The sequence below is a fragment of the Chlorocebus sabaeus genome, chromosome 4 (genome assembly GCF_047675955.1).
Source record: "Chlorocebus sabaeus isolate Y175 chromosome 4, mChlSab1.0.hap1, whole genome shotgun sequence".
NCBI classification, from domain to species: Eukaryota; Metazoa; Chordata; class Mammalia; order Primates; family Cercopithecidae; genus Chlorocebus; species Chlorocebus sabaeus.
In genome coordinates this window covers 30,191,746-30,212,363 of record NC_132907.1, presented here as the reverse complement: position 1 = coordinate 30,212,363, position 20,618 = coordinate 30,191,746, and the positions used below count along the sequence as shown (strand labels likewise).

The 20,618-nt window shown below is 34.9% G+C and overlaps 1 protein-coding gene across 1 annotated transcript in view; it reads left to right on the top strand.

The window, feature by feature from the left end:
* The window catches only part of CWC27 (CWC27 spliceosome associated cyclophilin), a 257,508-nt gene that overhangs the window by 195,919 nt on the left and 40,971 nt on the right, over positions 1-20,618 (top strand). Inside the window, exon 12 of the mRNA XM_007973839.3 lies at positions 18,641-18,750. Coding sequence (XP_007972030.1) covers positions 18,641-18,750 — 110 coding nt within the window. The remainder of the gene's footprint in view (positions 1-18,640; positions 18,751-20,618) is intronic.

The window sequence follows — 20,618 nt, the reverse complement described above, 5'->3', positions numbered from 1 at the left end:
TGCTGAAGATTTTACTAGTCTGTGGTATGTATCTTGTGAAGATGCTTGACAGAGTATTAAGAAAGAATCCAGTAAACTAAGTTTCTCAGAAATATTTCTCAGTGTTGGCTTTTTTGTTTTTCTGTTATTCACACTGTTATTATTCTGGCTAATTTAACAGTATATTACACTAATTCACTACATACCTTGAAGGCCATAGTAATTAACGGTGTGTTTTCTATCTCAGAAAGTAGAGACAAAGCATTTGAGACAGACTCAAACCTTCACCCGAGTGAGTGACAGAGCTTGGAATAGAATGTGAAGCTACTAACTCAGAATACTGAACCCAGTTCACTCAGTACGTTGGCTTTTTTTAGTGACTAAGCCAAAGAAAAAATTTAATCAGTGAGAACGTGTCTGTAATTATGTTCTAATCCAAAATAAGAGAGTGAGAAATTTTTCACTTCACCAAGAAGAAAGTGTAAGATTGCTTTAGTGACTAATTCACTTTATGGAACTTAATCAGACAAACCCAAATAATCCTTCTACAATAAAGGATTAATTAATGCCATTTCAAAACAAAGGCACTTTTTAAGTATTTTTTTCCTTTCCCCCAGCAAATGTGTTTTTGTAATACAGAGTTCAGGGACTTTACTTTTACTTAACAAGTTGCCTTGATGAGCATTATATTTCTGTTGTTTCTTGATCATTCCTTTGGCCTTCTAGACCTCATTAGAAATGCTCACAGACATTAAGCCTAACATGGCACTTGATGATCACAGTTTTCCAAGGCTTGGGACAAGGAAAGCCAGTTGCTCAGCCAGCTCTGCTTGTCCTTGCTATCTTCCCACTGTCTCTTTCGGTTACTTTCTCAAGGAATACATTTTCCACCAAAAAATTCCTTTCCTTTTTTTTGAAACAAAAGTTAATCTTTCATTTAAATAATATTTATCAAATGTGAGATAGTGTAGGCACTGTTCTAGGCTCTGAACATAAAATAGTAAATAAGACAGAAAAGTCTCTGCCCTCAAGGAGTTCACATTCCTGTGTCTAATGTTGGTGCCCTTCTCAGTCAGAGTTCACAGACATCTAGTGATCACATCACTTTCTACAGTTTTTAGCTTTTACCAAAAGCATAGGTCTCCAAGTGTGATGTCCTGGTCTTTCCAGTGACAACTACTTCCCTGGTTTATTGTTCCTTTGTTTTTTGAAACAGGGTCTTGCTCTGTCACCTAGGCTAGAGTGTAGTAGTGCAATCATGGCTCACTGCAGCCTTGTACTCCTGGGCTCAGGCAATCCTCCCAACTCAGCCTCCCAAGTAGCTAGGACTACAGGTATGTGCCACTATGCCAGGCTAAATTTTTTTAAAGAGATAGGATCTTGCTATGTTGCCCAGGCTGGACTTGGAACTCCTGGCTCAAAGGAGCCTCCCACCTCAGCCTCCCCAAATTCAGGGATTACAGGAATGAGCCACCATGCACAGCCCCCTATTATATTTAAGTGAATTATTATTCCTAAAGCACTTAGCAGGCTGCCTGGCATATAGAAAGCACTATATATATATATATATATATATATATATGCGCATATGTATATACATATATATACACGTACATATATATATGCATGTTAGTTATAGGTAGAAGATAGGAGTAGCAAAACATTTTCCATCATTATGCCAACAAATAACTGTTTATTCTTTAATCGAATTCAGAATTACAGGTAAGCCCCATAATAAGCAGTGCTACATTTGAACATCCAAATTTACAGAAAATAGAAACTAAGTTTTGTTAATTTGCAAAACAATTTTCTATGTTTCTCCCAATTATGAGTTTTATTGGTACTTTGGAAATAGGATTTAATATACAGAAATATTTCTTATTCAAGCAATCTATGTTAATAAAATGAAAAATAAGATATCTATTCCCTGCTTCTTCAAATGATATTAATCAGCTGAAGGCAGTCATAACTATAAAATACCTTACAGACATAAAATACAGTGCCTTGTATTCACTGCCAGATAATAATAATACCTCATTTATATAACATCAACACTTTACAAAGTCCTGTCACATGCTTCATTACATTTAGTTCTGTAACAGTCCTGAGAAGTAGATTAAACAAATATTATACTTTCTACTTTGCAAATGAAGAAACCAAAGTATTAAAGATATTTAGTACTCGCCCTAACTTAAATGGTATATTTGAGATTTTATCCAATATTTTTTCCACTGTAAAACTGCAAAGTGTTGTTTCCTCAAAAAATAAAACAAGCCACAAGCAATATGACCTGTTAACTGTATGCCAGAATCAGCAGACTGATTGCTAGACTACAATTCACAGCATTACCATTAAAATTGAGCAGGGTGACCCCCATTCAACTCACCATCTGATCTCAGGTTCCAGAAAGCCCATTTAGACACAAGTAGACTTCAAATGAAGCATAGTTGGATGAGCTTTTCCCCTACCTTCACTCCATTTTAAAACTTAATTTGTCAGAGATGTCATTAAAGATGAGAATTGAGGAAGGGGGTGAAATCTGAACTAGGGGTGAAATCTGAACTAGAATTTGTATACCTATCTTAGAGAACATGGTTGGTCTAGGCAGGTAAAAAATAAAAATTAAAAAAAAACATCAACAGTGAAACAGAGTCAGAAACAACTGGACATGGTGCTTTCAAATAGTTGTACATATTTTCATATTTCAATTAGAATATTCTCATAGATATAGAAAAATAATTTTACCAGGCTATTTTCCAAAGTTCCTTATTAAAATTATTAGGAAAAAAAATCCCAAGATTTTGGGGAGTCAGTCCCACTCTCTCCCTCTCTCACCTTTGCACTTTCAGTCGCTAAACTACTAAGGAATGCTTTGTTCATTGATCAAGAGGTGTGTGGGCATCAGAAAACTTGAAATTTTACCCCCATTTTATCAACTAACTAAAGCTAGTACTATGATAAAAAAAAAAAACCTAAAAAAATTCTTAGACATCAGCCCAAACAACATAACAATCTAGGGTGGTTCAACACATTTAATTTTATAAAAGGCTCACAAATAATAATTAGGTATAGGAATATTAGAAATAAAAAATTTTATAAGAGGCTCACAAACACCTATGAATTATTTTTTGCAGTATAGGACCAACAAGATATAAATTGTGGCTGCTCATTGCTTACCAAAATAAAGTTCAAATTTCTTAATCTGGGTTCAGAGACTTTCATGATAAGAGTTTTGTCTTATTTTCTTTATTCCCCATCTTATTTATACATACTTCATTTTCAAGGAATCATTTTTCTCTGCCTCCTGTGCATCCTGCTCTATATTTCCTTTGGTTGTTATGTCTTGGTTATTATATCTCTTTTACCTGCTATTGCCAAATCTTATTTCTTCTTTAATGCCCACTTATGCGGCCACTTCCTCTACCCAGCTTTTCCTCTCCCTCCTCTGCATGAATTTCCTAAATATCAGAACCTCTCCTATTATTTGTACCACTACACAGTAATAGTGTATGTCTTATCCTTTGTCCAGGATAACTGTCCTGGAAAACTGTCATTGTTTCCCTCACTCCCATGCATAATAGCACCACCTACCACCATAACTGTTTGCACTAAATAGAGTAGAAAAAGGATGAGCTATGAAGTCTGACAGCCTTGGATTCAAATCCTTGCTTTATCATTTATTAGCCATATAACCTGGGGCAAGAGATAACCTCTCTAAACCTCTGTTTCCTCATGCATGAAATAGGGATAATAATACCCCTTCTATTGATGCAGAATTAAGTAATAAAGCATGCACAGTATTCTTAGCATTGTGTCTCAGACATGCTAGGTCCTAAAAAATGGTGATGGTGCTGGCAGAGGTGGTCATACTTATATTTTAGAAGCTACTTTATTGCTTCAGTTTCCTCAATCACATAGGATCACATAGGAAATCTAAAGAATACTCTGCCATACCACACATGCAAGTATTTTAAGGACTGTTTTGAACAGATTTGTAAATTCTTGTAACTACTCAGAGAAAATTACCTTATAAGTATGTTACAAAAGAGCAGAACCCTCCTTTAAGTACTGTTAGAAACACAGATATTCTGCAATGTTTAATTTGCCTTGGGCAATTTTAGGTAGCAATTCTTTAGTCTCCTTTCTGTTTGGCTTCATAAAATCTTTTTATCTTGAAGAATTTTTTTTTTCTTATTGCTGCAACACGGGGTACATAATTTGTAGTTTCCACATCCAGAATGGCAGGGCAACATGGAAATGTCAAAATGGCCACTGAGCTACAAGAATTGTGGATCACACCATCTGGAGAAGCACAAAGTGTGTTCTGTTGAGGTACCTGGGGGCAACATCAATCAACCTTTGTGCTAGTCCAGAGGTTTGCGTGAGGGAGATGAGCAAATTTGAACAGGAACAACAAACTACAGCTGACAGGTAGAAAGCTGGGGCCCCCAAAATAAAAGCACATATGCCCCTCAGCAATTCTCAATAATCATTTATATATTGCAGTTGTGTCTTGTGATCATTACTAAGAATACAGAAACATCTGTAAAAAGCTACTTATCAAGTAGTCTCTCTGACAGACTCTCTGATAAGTTTATGTAGTAGAACCACTGTTTAATAAAAAACGTTGTTAGGGAGACTCTGGGCACATTGCCCATGGGTTAACCATGCTCCTCAAGGAGCAGTATAAGAAAAATTATTAGTAAAAATAAGACAATTAAGACCAGTTGTAATGGTTTGTGTTTAGAACCTGTCTTTACTGATCTAAGTTCTCTCTATCCCTTAACATATTAGGTAAGATTACTTAAATTTAGTTGAATTGATTTTTAGTATAATATTTTGTGATATCCTAAATTATATGCTATCATGACTATAATTTATTACCAACATAACTGCTATTTGAATTATAAACTCAGCAAAGCCCTTTACTCCTGAAAAGACAAGGTAAAATTTTGTATTTTGATAGGAGTAGGGCTTTAAAACAGGTTTGTTTTTTTTTAATTTCCAACATCTTAAGGGAAAATAGCAAAAGTAAAAATTTTTTAAATTCCTAATTTAGAGAATTAAAACTATATTAAGGATACATTCCATTTTATAAATGGTCACACTGTGCTATAAATGTACATAACCCAATGCGATTACTGGTTTGTTATGAAGCATATGTGCAGGGAGAATGTGCTACAAAGAGGAAGTGCATACGGTAGTATGTGTAGAGAGGAGACATTGGCTTCTTGCAAAATCTGTTTTCTCATACTCCCAGTTTAGCGCAATCATTGAACTTCTCCAAACCTCAGTTTTCTCATCTGTAAAATGAGCAGGTTGCTGATACCTAAGAACTTCACAGTACTCAAATTTTATGTTGTATTCTGAACATACTCCTTTCATGCAGAATTTAAAAATCAAGATTAAGCATCCAGTAGCATGTAAATATATACAACTCCTAGATATGAACTCTTATATATTCACAAGCTACCCTTCTGGAATCTCTAATGGAAAATACGGTTGAAAATCTGAGTATTTTCAAGCTTATATTTTAAAATGGAATCCAATCTGAAAAACTGCATAAATGTTAACTGTATTATTTATTCCCTGAGACAATTCGTAACCTGCACATTTCTCAGATTCTCTAATGAAAAAACACAGAGGAAAATATTCTGTGTTATTTTATTTTGAGAATTATTTTAAGCCCCTCATAACATGAAGCAATGAAGCTAGGATAAACTGTAGAAGAAAAAATTAACACTTCCATGTGTTCAGTGTTGAGGCATACTTTAATGTTCAAGTATATTTCAGGTAACCCCTAAATTATTTAACCACTTTTAACTAATTTTCAGGAACCTTTAAGAGGCTTATCGACCACCAGATGGAGCCAGTATTGTTCAATTTGTAGCATAAAAATATGCTGAAAATGAAAACTGGTGAAACAGAATAAATAAATAGTTTTTTTATTGTAGTCCATAGTATAGAAAAAAATAAACTTTTGCATCCTTCTGCCTAGTTTCTGTAAAATGCACATGTGTATAGAGGCACCCCCCATTAAATTATTTTTTATTATGAATAGGTTTTTATTTTGGCAGTTCCATTGGACGAGTTTTCTTCTTATTCACTATTTGAATATATCACCTTAACAACTCTCAAGTATCTTTAAAACAAAGTTAGTAAGGCTTTAGTCTCTGGTCACTACATAAATGTTATGGGTTGTAATAATGAAAAATGATAGCATAGAATATATTGCCGATAGGCTCTTGTTTTGTTGTCACAGAATATTCCCATTATAGTTTCCATGATGGATTTTCTTAATAAAACAAAAGAAAAGGCATGCTGACTGGGAGAGGGGAAATATGTGGTTTATCACCAGTAGCTCCTCAGGGGAGATGGTAAAAGCACAATGAATGGCTACAACTCTTACCCAGAAAGCTTAGTGCCCAGTGGCCCTAATCGGGGTAACTGCCTTAAAGCTGACTTCACGAACTCCTCTCACCTTTATTTAACAAGTGTCAGGAATTATCTAATCCCTTATACCTCAACTTAATTAGGCAACCATCTATTGAAAAAGTATTTGTATGCTAGGGGCCTTAAGGCCCTAAAAGTCCCTCAAGGAACTTTTCCATTCAGTAAAAGCAATAAGGTGACTGTAGACACTGTTGTAATTCAGGACCTAAAAATGATCTCTCTGTTCATTTGTCCATTCAATTACTATTTATTTAGTACATACTATATGCAAGGTATATGCTAGGCCACAGTTCTTGCCATGTGAGTTTACAGCCTGGAGGGTAATACAGACAAAGAGGCAGTTATGATACAGTGTGCTTGAGAGCCACCAAGTGTTTCGAAGGTTCAAATGAGGGGGAAATATGATTAATTAAGGAGAATCGAGAAAAAGCCATAAGGGATTCTTCCTAGATAGAACTTAATTAAGTAAACCCACTGTTCGGTCTTCTTTTTTTCCCTCATTATCCATTAAATCATATGTTATGGTCTGGGAGAGTTTAGGGCCTTTATTTGTAGGATTTTATTTCATCGGGATATACCCAGTTGGTTACCTGATGCATTTTTGTGTCAGATTGGAATTGTTTTCCTAGGGATTTTTTTTTTCTCAAACATGAAGAAGAAACAACCAAACTGGTTAAGAGCTTGTACTTTAGAGCCAGACTACATGGGTTTATATCCCCAGGTTTACGATTCATGTGATAAATTATTTAACCTCCTCCTGCTTTTGTTTTCTCATTGGCAAAATGAGGTTCGTAACATATTTTCCTCACAGAATTGTTAGTTGGAGGATTAAACAAGTAACTCAGTTACCAGTGTCTGGCATATAGTAAGTAATTGAAATGTTAAATGTTAGCCATCAAGTTAGCTATTTTCAAGTCTGATACTTTTCCTTGAATTAATTTAAGATCTGGTATATTAAAAAATTAATACTTTGTATTTTCCATAAAGTATGAGGTACAACTAGACATTAGTAGCATTAACATTTTTTATATCCATCAAAGTCTATTTTGTTAATCAATTGATGTTTACTGTTATTACCATATCACCTTTATTTAGTTAGCAAAAATTTTCTTGAAATAGTAAATCCAGAGATGTTTAAAATAGTTTATAAGCAGCCTTATTAACAGTTGCTGGCATAGAATAGCCACTCAGTACACCTTTTTTTTTTTTTTTTTTTTTTTTTTTTTTTTTTGAGAGTTTGTCTCGCTGTGTTGTTCAGGCTGGCTTTGAACTCCTAGGCCCAAGAGATCCTCCCACCTCAGCCTCCTGAGTAGCTGTGACTACACGCCTACGCCACTACACCCAGCTCAGTACCCCTTTTTTTTTTTTTTTTTTTTTTTAATGAATGAATTTGTAGCTACTTAGAGCTGATAGCTCCTTGACTCTGGTCCTGAGACAACAGAGGGTGTAAGCTCTTTTAATCTATACAATGAAAGCTGTTGATAGATAACTTTGGTTCATTAGGTAGGTAGCCAATGAAGAGATTCAAGTGGATTGAAGATTAAGTTTCTGACTGGCTCCTAGGGAAAAGATTAGGGACATTCTTTGTAACATGCAGGAACAAATGTGCAGTACTTAACTTGCAGTCTTACTACAGTTTGTCACCTAAACTAAGAGTTGGAATACATGTTTTAGCCAAGGCTCTGCTGATAACTCACATGGGACACTAGCTAAGTAACGTCACTTACCTGGTCCTTAGGTAAGGTCCTAGGAACTAGGAAGTTAGATTAGAAGATCCTCAAGCTACTTGCTAGCTCTTGTGCTCTAGTAAATTGATGGTTATAGTGATGTTGTACATTTCCTTCCCAAGCCCTTTCATATATTTATGAATATATATATATTATATTATATATCTCTCTCTCCTATTTTTATCTCATACATAGCTAATACATTTTTGAAAGTTTTATTTTCACATCATTGCATAGGTAATCTTTAAGTCCCCAAGATGCTTGTATTATATCCGTGAATCCACATTTTGATACTTACATTATAAGTGATATTTTTCACATATGTTAAGTTCACTTTACCCTTTAATTTCTGAAATGAAAAGCCTGTATCATATATGTTTTACATTTCTTTCAAAGCATCTCTTAGCATAAGAGGCACACAGAAGACACTGTGTAATTATGAATTGAAGTTTTAATTGAAGACAGTAGGACACAGTGTGGACCTTTATATCACACAGACCTCAGCTCATATTGCAGCTTTACTATATTCTAATTGTCATCATATTCTGTTTCCTCATTTTTAAAATAGGTTTATTGATACTTTCCTCATAGATAATCAAAATACCCTAGCATAGTGCTTAACATATAGTAAGTTCTTAGTAGATATTCTTTTTTAATTCCATCCTTCATTACTATCTGTTTAGCATATATTTCATAGAAATTTCAGGTAATGATGAATAGTCATTATAATGCATCATTATTGTTTATGAATCATCCAGTGTACATTGAGATTTATAAGAAAAGTAAAAGTAGAACACTCTGTATTAGAAAAACAGAATTATTTTAAATGTCTTGTATATTTTATTAGCCAGTTTTATATCACTAAAATCTTCTAGTCACTTACTGAATTTTTGTTTATTCAGGAGGATTCAAGCACATGAGAAATGGATGTGCTACTTCCTGTTCTGGCAACACGGACTGAGCTAACACAAAACTTTCTTCTCCTACAAATCTATAGAAATGCTGGATAAAATATGATCCAGCCCAATTTAAATACTTAGCTAGGCTTGAGGAAAAGAGAAAAGAAGGTAAGAAAGAAAAGGAAAATCATAAGTACCAGAAACAAAAAGAAGGCATAACCAGACATTGAGTAAGCCAATACTACAGTGGCCCAAGTGGATTTTGGACCCAATTGGAGGCTCTAATATCTAGAAGCTAGGATTTTAATCTCACCTTTGGATGGAAGATATGGCCTTGGGTTCTAGAGGTAGGAACTAGAAATCTGTCTACCTGGTCAGGAATACCACAAAGAAGCTTGCCATTTTTCAGAATTGTGTGTTGGAGAAAAAAAGAAAGACTCTTACGAAAAAGCCAAAACTCTAAACCTCTACCAGGCATAAATATAAAGTCTGAATGTATGCTATTTATATGGTATAGGATTCCTAAGTCAAGAAAATAATGAGAAAAAATGGCTATGGACCAATGGAACCCTTGATTATCTGGTAGAAACCAATGCAAAACCTCTCTATAGAAACACTTACACAATCTTGGTGCCTAGGATTCCTATGGAATGTGATGGAGATGCAGTCCTGGCTGAAAATAAACTCACAATAAAAGATTAGAAAACACATAAATAAATGACCACCCTAGGGAGAGGGTCAGAAGATATAACAGAAGGATCCCCAAGAACAATCTAAGCGATAGAACATAATAACTTTGTTTTAAATGAAGAGTTTTTGTTGTTGTTGTTGCTTTTGTTTTTGTTTTGTGAAACAGAGTCTCTCTCTGTTGCCCAGACTGGAGTGCAGTGGCACAGTCTTGGCTCACTGCAACCTCTGCCTCCCGAGTTCAAGCGATTCTCCTGCCTCAGCCTCCTGAGTAGTTGGGATTACAGGCACCCACTACCACCACACCTGGCTAATTTTTTTTGGGTTTTTTGGGGTTTTTTTTTTTTTATTTTTAGAAGAGACGAGGTTTTGCCATGTTGCCCAGGCTGGTTTCGAACTCCTGAGCTCAGGCAATCCGCCCGCCTTGGCCTCCCAAAGTGCTGAGATTATAGGCGTGAGCCACCATGCCTGGCCAATAAAGAGATTTTTTTAAAGAAATAAAAATCATAATAAAAAATTAAGACAATAAAAAGAGTAGGTGATTTGTAAAAGAGCCGTATAGAATATTTAGAAATAGAAAATGTAGTTATTAAATTCAGTGACCCAGTTTATGGCTTAAATATTGATTAGATACAACTGAACAGAGAATTAGTGAGCTGAAATACAGAGCTAAGGAAATTACTCAGAGTATACTGATGATTAAATTATGAAACATGAATGTACTATGACCATTCATAGTTGATCATACTATAAATAGAAGTACTTTATACTAATATGATACACCAAGTTAGAAAATAGAAGAATTGACCAGATTTTTCAAATAGTTGGGTTTTTGTGGCAAATGTCATTGCATTTGGCTGTGTGTACCCTGTAGTGTTTGAGTTACAGTTTCCATGCAGTCCAGGTGGAATCTTAACAGGCTTAATCATGGTATCATCTGTGATAAATATAATGAAACATCAGCAGACCTCACAGCTGTTCTCAAGCTGTCTGCCTATTTGTTTGGGCTAGAAATGAAAACATAAGGAGGGGAAAGATATTCTTAAGTCAAGTGAGTAAAAATCTCAAAAGACCAAAAAGTGGAGCAGCCAGTGGGTATAACAGGAGGTGGTATGACTGCCTTGTCTTTTCTGAACTTGATTACTTAGATTTATGACTTTCTGGAAAAAAACAATGACAAATCTATGAATTTGACTGGGTTTCTATATTTACTTGACATATTTTCCATTTTGATAAGTGACTGTAATACATCTACATTATAAAACTATTAGTGGCCAGCTTTTCTGACCTCAAACAGTAGGCTGGATTGGATCAGTCTTTCTGTGCTCAATTTTATTATCATAATTTGTGATGCAAAGGTGATTTACTTTTTTAAGTTCTTAATTGGCATTGGTAGATGGGCAGAAAAAATTACCAAATCAGTCTTTTCCACCTGGAATTTATGTGAACACCTTCAGCCAAATCTTGGCATTTTATCTTACGGATGGAATTGATGGAATTCGTTAGCAAAATGGTATGTCTGAGAGGGAATCCCATTTACTGTGAGGCAGTTTTGAGTATTTATTTAGACAGGGAAATTGCTTTTGTAAGAAATAAAGATTTTAAGTATTCTATTAGTTGAGATTTTAAGTTCATATTAATTTTGTGGAATTTAACTTTAGAAAATCTTAAAACTTTAGAATGAAATGTCATTTCCATGAGATATGGTCTGTCCCTTTTATTTCATTGAAAGAAAATAATTTAGTAAAGAGCATTTAGTAGTACATGGAATTTTAATTTGAAGTTATATCAGATCAACTAATTCTACATGCAGGCATACAGACACAAAGTAGCATTAAGTTGCCCTTCATCCGCACTTTAGAGAACATCTGCTTTTATTTTATAGATGTTTGTTAGAAAATTGTCACAAGGTAAAATTAGCCCAAGCTAAAATACTACATGTTTCAGTAAGATCGTGTACCACTGAAATAGGCAGATTAATAGACAGCCTTTAAAATAATATTTGTTGCCCAACTATCTACCCTGACCTAATATCAAATTTATGTAATTCAGTTGTTTCTCAACTCTTATTAGTTCACCTTTAATTGGTAGTCAGTGGAATTTTTTCTTAGCTCTATTGAGTATATCTTTTTAAAAAAAAATCAAATTGGTATTAAATGATTAACAACCACAATCAAATTAAAAGCTCCAAAATACATCCAAGTAGTAAAACCCAAAGATAGTTGCAGATAAAAAACAACTCCTGAATCGCTTGAACCCAGGTGGAGGTTACAGTGAGCCAAGATCGCACCATTGCACTCCAGCCTGGGCAACAAAAGCAAAACTCCATCTCAAAAAATAAATAAATAAAAAACATAACTCCTGAAGAACTTTAGAAGCTGTCGCTCTCTTTAGAGCATTCTTTATTTAAAGGAGTATCAGAGCGTTTACAGCTGTATAATGATAGGGAACACCCTGTGATTTACCCATTCTGCCCTGAAGCACCAAGTGTTTGAGTTCTTAACTTCTATTACAAAATCCAGTTGGCTATGTTGAAGTCAAAATGGTCTCACCCATAATCAGAGGATAAAAAGTCAAGTTTTTATACACTTTCCCCCTTTGGAAACCAAAAGCTGCAGTAAGGATAAGATTACAGTCCAAGACTTCGTCAGATGGCAGTTGAGTTAGAAACTGAGGCATAGACAGCATTCTAGAGTTTGGTTTCATTCTCAGTCCATCTGCTAAAAATTGTTTAACTGGAGCTTCATTAAGAATGGAATATAGTAAACATGGGGTAGATATAAATAGTATTAAAACATGTTTGAAGCCTTGTGAGACAAGAGTTACCTTACTTATTTGATCTGGGATCATTTAAATAATAATGAAAAGCCGTAAAATTTTTTCCAACTATTTCCTTAGCATTTTTCAAAGCAAAACTGATTTTGCAATCGATTTTTTACTTCAGTTAGAGAATGTTGTCTTTTTTCTGTCATTTTAAATGTAGTTCCTATCACCAAACAGATATTATCAAACAGATCCTATAATTTATGGGTGAATTGTATTCATTCTTTAGATGCAGCATTGCCATCACTACTACTAATTGCCTTACACAAAACATTTATGAAGCTGGTTATGACTATACATTAAGAAGAATGACTAATGCTACAATATTAAGATATTATCAGGGCAGATGTATTCAGGAGGATTTGAACTACATGCCTGTGTTTTCATTATCATGGCTAGAAAATATAAAAAGTGTGGTTTCATAAATACTAAGGAAATAAAGTAAAGTGATACATTAAAGTTGTCTTAATTAGCTTTTCAATATAGGTTTAAATGTGAGAAATGCAAGAGGAAGTAAAATAAAAATGCTAACTTGTCTAAGAGCTTCTCAACTGGAAAATCCTTATAACCACTTTTAGAATGTGTATAGCTTCATAATCTAGCAAAAAAAAAAAAAAAATAGTTTCCCTTTTCCCTCCGTCAATGTAAAAAATTCCATAGTATGAAAGAAATGTATTTGTATGGAGAGGGAAAGAGAAAGATAAACAAGCTTGACTTGTGCAAGAGTCTGTGATATCCTTTGAAAGCTTATCAGTTATAACAAAGAAAAACATACAGAGCTAGCACATAATTGTACAGTCGGTGTGAGTGTATATTTTGGTACTTTCATAATTTAATCTGAATGAGATAGTAATAATAGTTTGTTAGGTGTCAGACAGTATTTTATTTAATCCTCATAACAGCAAGTGAGGTAGATATTATCATCCCCAGTTTATAGCTGAAGAAACTGAGGCACAAAAAGATGACATAGCGTATCCCTATCTCACACATATAGTAAATTGTGGAACCAGGATTCAGATCAGTCTCACTTCAAAGTCTGTGCTCTAAAGATGCCATGCCCACTGGCACCTCCTGTAATGGAAACTAAGAGCACACATTCTTTCTTTTTTACCTACCAGAGGAAATGCATGGGCTTTAGGTTACTGTCTGAGTGCTAGTTTTAATGTCTTAAGAATATCTTGTGAGTTAAATAAGATTGTCCGTAAGTTGATGCTATTGATAATAGGTGATGACTACAGAGGCTTCATTATACTATTCTTTCTGTATTTGTGTTGAAATTTTTCCATAATAAAAATTTTGTTTGTTTTAAAAATACTTTTTGACCAACTAACCTTTCTGGATTGGAAGTTGTTCATTGGTTTGTTCAGTGAGTCTTGATGTGAGAATTAATTACATTGCATGTATCTTCTTTTTTGTTAATTTCCCAAGATATTTTGGTGGAAGAGAGGTACTGCTGTTTGCTCCCCATTCTATGAAAATTGCTTATTTATATTTGCTATTTCATGTTATTTCTTCTAGCATATCAGCCAGTCATTTTTACAATTCCTATACTTGTTTCAAAACATTCCTATTTCTGAAATATTAATCCTGAGATAGTCACAAAGATGATAGTAAATAGCTACTCCTCACTCATATCTCACACCAGCACCATGACTGTACATGATGGTTGGAACCAAAAGGATGTATTACAGACCTCAACATGGCAGGTTAAGTCAGTAAAACTTAGATAGACTCACTATTGTTAATATTGCAGTTCTCCCCAAATTAATTTATACATTCAATGCAGCTACTGTCAAAATCCTAGCTGACTTCTTTGAAGAAATTGTCAAGCTGATTTTAAAATTCATGTGGAAAGGCAAAGGAACAAAAATCACCAAAAAGTTGTGAAAAAGAAGACAAAGTTAGAGGGCTTACACTAACTGATTCAAGACTTACTATAAACCTGCAGTAATCAAGACAGTATACTACTGGCACAAGGAGAGACATAGATTAATGGAACAGAAGAGAGTGTATAGAAATAGATATGCATATATGGTCCATTGATTTTCAGCAAAGGTGCCAAGGTCATTCACTGGAGGTAAGAAAGCCTTGGTAACATATAATGTTGGAACAATTGATGTCTGTATAGAAAAAAAAAAAATCTCAACCCTTACCTTACACCATACATAAAAATCAACTTGAAATAAATTATATACCTTAACAGAAAAACTAAAATTTTATACTACTAAGAGAAAGCATTAGAAAAAAACTTTTGAGACCATGAAGCAAATAAGGATTTTTTAGATAAGACACAAGAAGTGTGATGTATGAAATTTAAATATTGATAAAATGCTGTTTATCTAATTTTAACTTTTGCTCTCTGAAAGATACGCTTAAGAAAATGAAAAGAGAAATCAGACTGAGATAAGTAAGTTACAGAATATATATTTGACAAAGGACTTGTATCCAGAATATATAAGAAAACTCTTACAACTCATTAATAAGACAAAAAAATTAATAGAAGATTTGAATAAACAGTTCACAAAAGAAGATACATAAATGGCCAACAAGCACATACAAAATGTAATATCACTTATCAGAAAAATAACACTAGAAACCACAAGATACTATTTCACACTCTTTAAAATACTCAGTTAAATGACAATGCCAGATATATTTGGAGATGTGGAGCAACTCAAACTCTCCTACATTGCGATAGGAATGATGCAGCCAAAATGGTGCAGCCATTTGTACGACAGTATAGCAGTATCATATAAAATTAAACATACGCTCAGCAATCACACTCTTAGGTATTTACCCCTGAGAAATGAAAATATATGTCCACAAACAAACTTGTGTGTGTAAATGTTTAAAGAGGCATTATTTATAGTAGCCAAAAATGGTAAGCAACTCAAAATAAACAAATTAGAGTACATCCATGTTATGAAATACTATTCAGTTATGCAAAGGAACGTGGATGAATCTCAACAATAGTTGCTCACCAAAATAAGCCAGACATTAGAAATTACATACTGTATGATCCCATTTGTATGAGTTTCTAGTAATGGCAAAAATGTGGTGCCAGAAAGCAGATCGCTGATGCCTTGTTGCCAGAAGAAAACCGACTAAGTGACATTTGGACACTTTGTAGGGTATGTGGAACTTTTCTAGATCTTGATTGCAGTGGAAGTTATATGCTCTATACAATACCAAAAGTCATCATATTTTATATACAAAATTAGTGAATTTTACTATATGGAACGCCTACCTCAGTACAGCTGTTTTTAAAAATTCTATCATTACATGCATTTAGTTTCCTACATGAGGTGACTACTATTTCTAAGTTATTAAAAAGCCATTTAGTATTATAAACAACATAGCTACAGAATTTCCATGCTTTATTATGTACTTAAATGTACCTATCCTTGACTTTTTAAAATTGATTTTTAAGGCTTCTTTATAGCACTTTTTAAACATTTTCCTACTTCCTGCACATTCCTAATAAGTGAAATCAAATGGTTGGTCCTTGCTAAAAGGGACCGTGTTCAAGAAGATGTGTGTGAAACACATTAAAATAAGCCATGCTGAATCTGTTTTGAAGGTTGTAAGGTTAACTTACCTATGACATGAGATAGCAGAATTCACCTATATCCTTTCCATTTATTGCAAAATTCTTACCACAAATAAAGGTTTTCAATCTTTTTTAGCTGAAAATGTAAGCAAAGAACTTGTCCTTTCTCTTTTGCATTTTTTTAACCATAAAAACATGAAACAGTTCTACAGATACCCATCACAATTTTCCTTAGAATTTTACAAACTTCTGCCCTAGGAAATGGCAGAAAATAATTACTGACTCCCTAAATGCAGTGGAACAGGAGATTCCAGGTGCATGACAAATGCGAACTGTGACTGAGGCTTGCGAGGGGAAGAGGGCAAATTGGCCTACACCTTCTTATTTTCCCCATCTCCAATTACATTATTACTTCATTTATTTGACTATTTATTGAGTCCCTTGCCAAGCACTGTCCTAAGTGCTGGGGAAATATGATTTGTCCTCAAGGAGTTTAATGTCTAGTGAGTTTAAAGAAGAATAAACAGGAAATCGCCATAAAGTGTGATAAGTGCTAAAGGGTCCTTTGAAAGCTCAGAGGAGAGACATCTAAACCAGACTTCAATAATGGAATCAGAAAAGGCTCCATGAAGTGCCAACCAAGCTGAGACCTAAAGGAGGAGCCGGAATTAAGCAAGGAGAATTAACAAGAATGGAGAGATGAAGTGTTTACAGTATCCCTGAAGGAAGAAAAGCATGTGCAAAGGTGGATGGTTGGTCAAGAGAGCAGGGTTTAAGAATACTAGTTATCATCCAAATGAAAGCACACCAAGGTGGATGCAGAAAGGAGTTGTGAGAGACTTAACTGGAAAGGAAGGCATTAACTGCCTCATGTAGGGATTCTAAGTCATCTTAAAGTGCTTGATCTTTATCCCAGGACAATGCAAATCTAACTACTGTAGGATAAGAAGAAGAGAGGTATTCAAATATGCAATTCAGTAGAAAAATATGATAGTAATTTTCTTTTTATTTTTGAGATGGAGTCTCACTCTGTCGCCCAGGCTGGAGTGCAGTGGTGCCAGCTCGACTCACTGCAAGCTCCGCCTCCCGGGTTCACGCCATTCTCCTGCCTCAGCCTCCCGAGTAGCTGGGACTACAGGCGCCTGCCACCAAACCTGGCTAATGTTTTTGTTTGTTTGTTTGTTTGTTTGTTTTGGTAGAGACGGGGTTTCACCGTGCTATCCAGGATGGTCACGATTTCCTGACCTCGTGATCCGCCCGCCTCGGCCTCCCAAAGTGCTGGGATTACAGGCGTGAGCCACCGTGCCCTGCCGAAAGTAACTTTTAAACCTACTATAAGAATCACTTCATGTATACCAATTGTGATGGCAATACTCTCTTCACTAGTGTTTACTAGGCATGTGTGCCTCAGATAGTATTTCTATGTTTAATGGTTCATTTTTCCTTAATGTGCTCAGTTTTTAATGTTTGCAGCTGTCAGTTTTGAAACCAGACTGTCCTTCCAAGTTCTACCAAAATCATATTAGGTAACCACAAAAAGACAACTTGTTTCTTAGTTCAAATTTTTGTTTTTGACCAGAAAATCTCTTGAACAAAATGACTGATAGTTAATATATTGCATATTCATGATGATCCTCAAGCTAGGTAACAAAGAGACAACCAACAGACTAAAGCTTTGGTAGAAAGATTACTAGCATTGTTGATTACATCTGGCTTATCATTTGTCTTCCAGCTAAAGAGAAGAGAGAGAGAGAGAGAGAGTGTGTGTGTGTGTGTGTGTGTGTGTGTGTGTGTGTGTGTGTTTTAGTCACAAATTTTCATTGATATTTATACATGTAAGGTATTATAAAATGTTACTAGTTGGGTTTATTGGCTTGTTTGTTTTTGAGGGAACACTGTGTTTTATGAACCCGGATGTTAATTAATCTTCACATAGAATTATTGCAGGATCAAACCCATAGATTTGTTTTCTAATTTCTAATTCAGTAAAGATTATTTTTGTCTGCTTTTGCTAACTGTTTTGTCTGCTTTTGCTAACTGTTATTTGTTAGATGTATTTATTTTCTATGATGCTGTTAAATTTAAGATTGTTATTGTTATAACTGGGGAACAAAAGTTGCAGGTAATTGGAATATCAACCAATATTTGAAAGGTTGTATCTTCTAAGGCAAGGAAACAATGTAAAATGATGTTACTGAATTTTAGGAAAACCTTAATTATTTTAAAAGCGAGATAGACGATTTTATAATCAACTTAAATAAGGACATGTGAGAAGAACAATTACAATAGTGCAGTATATAGTAAATATATGTATAAAATCAGCTCATAAATTACATCAGTCATGTTCTAATTTAGGAAGTAGTTACAGAGCTGGTGGAGCTTACAGGTTTTCTTTTGAAATTAAATGGCAAAAAACCAAGCCCAAGTGCCAACCTCCTCTTCAGCAACAGGAGCATAAACATTGCTATGAATCCACAGAGCTATTTTACTGCTTATTCTAAAAATATTCTACTATTCTTTAGAGGAAGAAGCCACTCCAGATGGTGCTGTTGCCGAATACAGAAGAGAAAAGCAAAAGTATGAAGCTTTGAGGAAGCAACAGTCAAAGAAGGGAACTTCCCGGGAAGATCAGGTAACTTCAAAAACCCAAATCCATACAGAACTTATTGTCTTTTTATTGTTTTTAAGTGTTTCTAAATGAAGCCTAATTTCATTATATATCAGGAGAAGCACTACGTCTTAAAAATGAAAAAGAATATATTTATGTAGGGTGGACATTGGTCATTCACATAAAGATTCAAACTCTGGAGTTCTTTCCAGACATTGGTGGTGAAAAAGCCTGGAACTTCCATGTTTCAACTTGGTACTCCCATAGTAGGCACAGGAACCTCATAAAGCCACATATCTTCAGAAACCCAGGCGGAACCTCTGTGTAGTGAATATTGTGAAATGAAGAAGTGGTGATTATAAATGATGAGAGAGTTGCTTCCAGCCCGACATCTCACATGCTGACTCGTCAGCCTAGCTTGAAATTGTACACTGTCTGGAAATAAGTTATTTGGTCTATTAGCTGACTTCTATTGTAATAAAAGTATGTTTGTTACAAGTAATTCCTGAATCTTTAGGTAGTAATATTAAGAAGTTGTCAGAAATCAAGAATGAAAAGAGATAGGAAGCTAGCTCAACAATTTGGGAGTCAGCACTATGTGCCATGCAGTACTTGACACTTGATAAAACAAATCTCTGAAGCAGCCCTTCATGTTGAAAAGTTAGAGGACAGACTGAAATCATTTATTTTTGGTGCTGCCATGCCAAAATCCATATTTTATCCATAAATATCCATATTTATATATATGGATATAAACAAACTGCCTTATATATATATATGGACACACCATTTTAGTTGTATAAATGAAACAGGCAAAATAAAAGTAAATTAAAGTAAATAAAAAGCCCAAACATGTCTGGATAATTTCTTAATTTCATTAAGAAAAAGTACATTTTAACTTGTTTTCATGAAATCACAAAGTCTTCTAAATAGCATAGTGACTATACTACCAGAGATACTAAGGATGACTCATTCATTCCTTCCCCCCCACCCAATCTCTTGTAGCAAATAATGATTAAGAACCTACCATGTACTAATCACTGTATTTGGCAGTAAACACGTGAACACATCCCTGCTCTCTCTGATCTATCAGGAAAAACAGCTAGTTAAACAAGTAACACCAGTGAAAGGGGGTGATCATTATGAAACGGTAGGTACAGGAAGCCATGTAGTTGAAACAGAGGGGCCTAACATGGCTTAAGAATCTGGGAAGGCCTTCCTCAAGAAATGATTTGTCAGCTGAACTTAGAAGGTTATATAGGAGACCGCCAGGTGGAGGCAGGGTATGGCTAGACAAAAGGAACAGTGCATACATGAAAAGTCTTCGACCTCTTTGCAAAGAACTAAAAGATATTAAATATGACTGTAACATAAACTATAAGAGAAGGAGAAAGATGAGGCTGAAGAGGTAAGCAAAAGTAAGTTCGTACAAGGTATTTTCAAACCATGTTAAGTAGTTTAGAATTTATCCTAAAGGCCATGGGGAACCATTGACAGAAGAAAGTGATATGATCTCACTTTCATTTTGGGAAGATCTCTCTAACTGGGCTGCAGTATGGAGATTAGACTGGATACAGGACAGGACCAGAGGCACAGGGCCCAGCTGGGAGACTCTTGTGTTAGATATGCATATACAGAGTGTGCCAAGATTGGGCCCCTTCAGCATAGCTTCTACATTCTGGGAAGGCTCTCACTGTGCTGAAAGAGCCTTCCTGGAAGTAGTTGGCCATTCATGCCTCAGGAAAAGCCATAACTGAATAATTCCCCTGCAGATGCCAATCAAAATGCCTCCATGCAAATCCTGTCTTCTTCACACTATAACAAATATGTCCCATTATTTTTGTGATTTTTTTTCTGCCCAGTATCTTCTCTTGCCTTTGTAATACAGCAGG